At 39.2% G+C, this 1,210-nt stretch overlaps 1 protein-coding gene across 1 annotated transcript; it reads right to left on the minus strand.

Moving 5' to 3' along the window:
* Positions 1-927, minus strand: LOC140128629 (olfactory receptor 10A7-like; the record flags this gene model as incomplete). The annotated part of the gene is made up of 1 exon (XM_072150327.1): positions 1-927. A coding segment is annotated over one exon (927 nt), but the record flags the coding sequence as incomplete, so codon positions are not given.
* Between the last annotated feature and the right edge of the window lie 283 nt (positions 928-1,210).

Here is a 1,210-nt window from a genome sequence, read left to right on the forward strand (position 1 = left end):
TCAGAACATAAGTTTGAGTTTAAGATATGCATTTTTAAAGTCGTTGTTCCTCAGGGTGTATATTATAGGGTTAAGCAGTGGGGTCAGCACAGTATACATCAGGGACAGGACCTTACTCAGGGTCAGTGATATTCCTGTTGTTGGAAACATATAAACAGTTATTAATGTCCCATAAAATGTGGAGACCACAGTGAGGTGGGAGCTACAGGTGGAGAAGGCTTTATGTCTTCCGGTAGTGGATGGGATCTTCAGGATGGTGATGACAATGTACACATAAGACGTTACTATTAATATAAAGGGTGTCATAAGAATCAAACTTCCCAATACAAGAATTTGTTTGTCAATCATTGATGTATCGGAGCAGGAGAGTTGCACTATGGGTCCTATGTCACAGTAGAAATGGTCAATGACATGTGGTCCACAGAAATGTAAACTAAGAATAGAAATTATATCAAGCAACACAAATATAAAGCCCATCAACCAAATCATAATTACTGATATCACACAAAACCTATGATTCATGATAGAGTGATAACGGAGGGGGTTACAGATGGCCACATACCGGTCATAGGACATCACCGACAAGAGAAAACACTCTGAGCACTCGGAGGCAGCAAAGATAGAAAACTGGATGAAACATCCGATGAAAGTGATAGTACTTCCTCCATACAGGACAGAGTGAAGAAGGACGGGGACAATGTCTGTGGTCAGCAGGAGGTCACACAATGACAGCTGTGTAATGAAGAAGTACATGGGGGACTGAAGGGTTTTACTCACTAGATACAAGACCATGATAAGAAGGTTTCCTGATATTGTCCCACAGTATAGAAGAACCAGGAGAGAGAAGAAGGGAAATGTGAATTTTTCTAGATTCGGAAATCCCAGAAGGAAGATGGAGGTGACATTATTTGCCATGTGGAGAACGTAATAAAGTAAAATTTATCATAGGAAGTTGATCGTTTAACAGGAGATGTATTTCAGGCCATTACAGTTGCTCAGTGAAGTACAAGTATCTTTGCGGAAACAAAAAATTGTTCACAGGCTAAAAATTCCATTCAAAAATATTCCACATGGTCAACTTCTTCCAAGCAGTTGTTTGGATTTAATTGGTTTCATTTTAGCTGTTACATTTCATTCTTTTTGTGGTTGTCTCTGTTATTGTAATGGTCACATCAAACCTTCCCAATCAGTGCAAAGTCTTTGGAATAAA

This window comes from Engystomops pustulosus, chromosome 4 (assembly GCF_040894005.1).
Source record: "Engystomops pustulosus chromosome 4, aEngPut4.maternal, whole genome shotgun sequence".
Classification (NCBI taxonomy): Eukaryota; Metazoa; Chordata; class Amphibia; order Anura; family Leptodactylidae; genus Engystomops; species Engystomops pustulosus.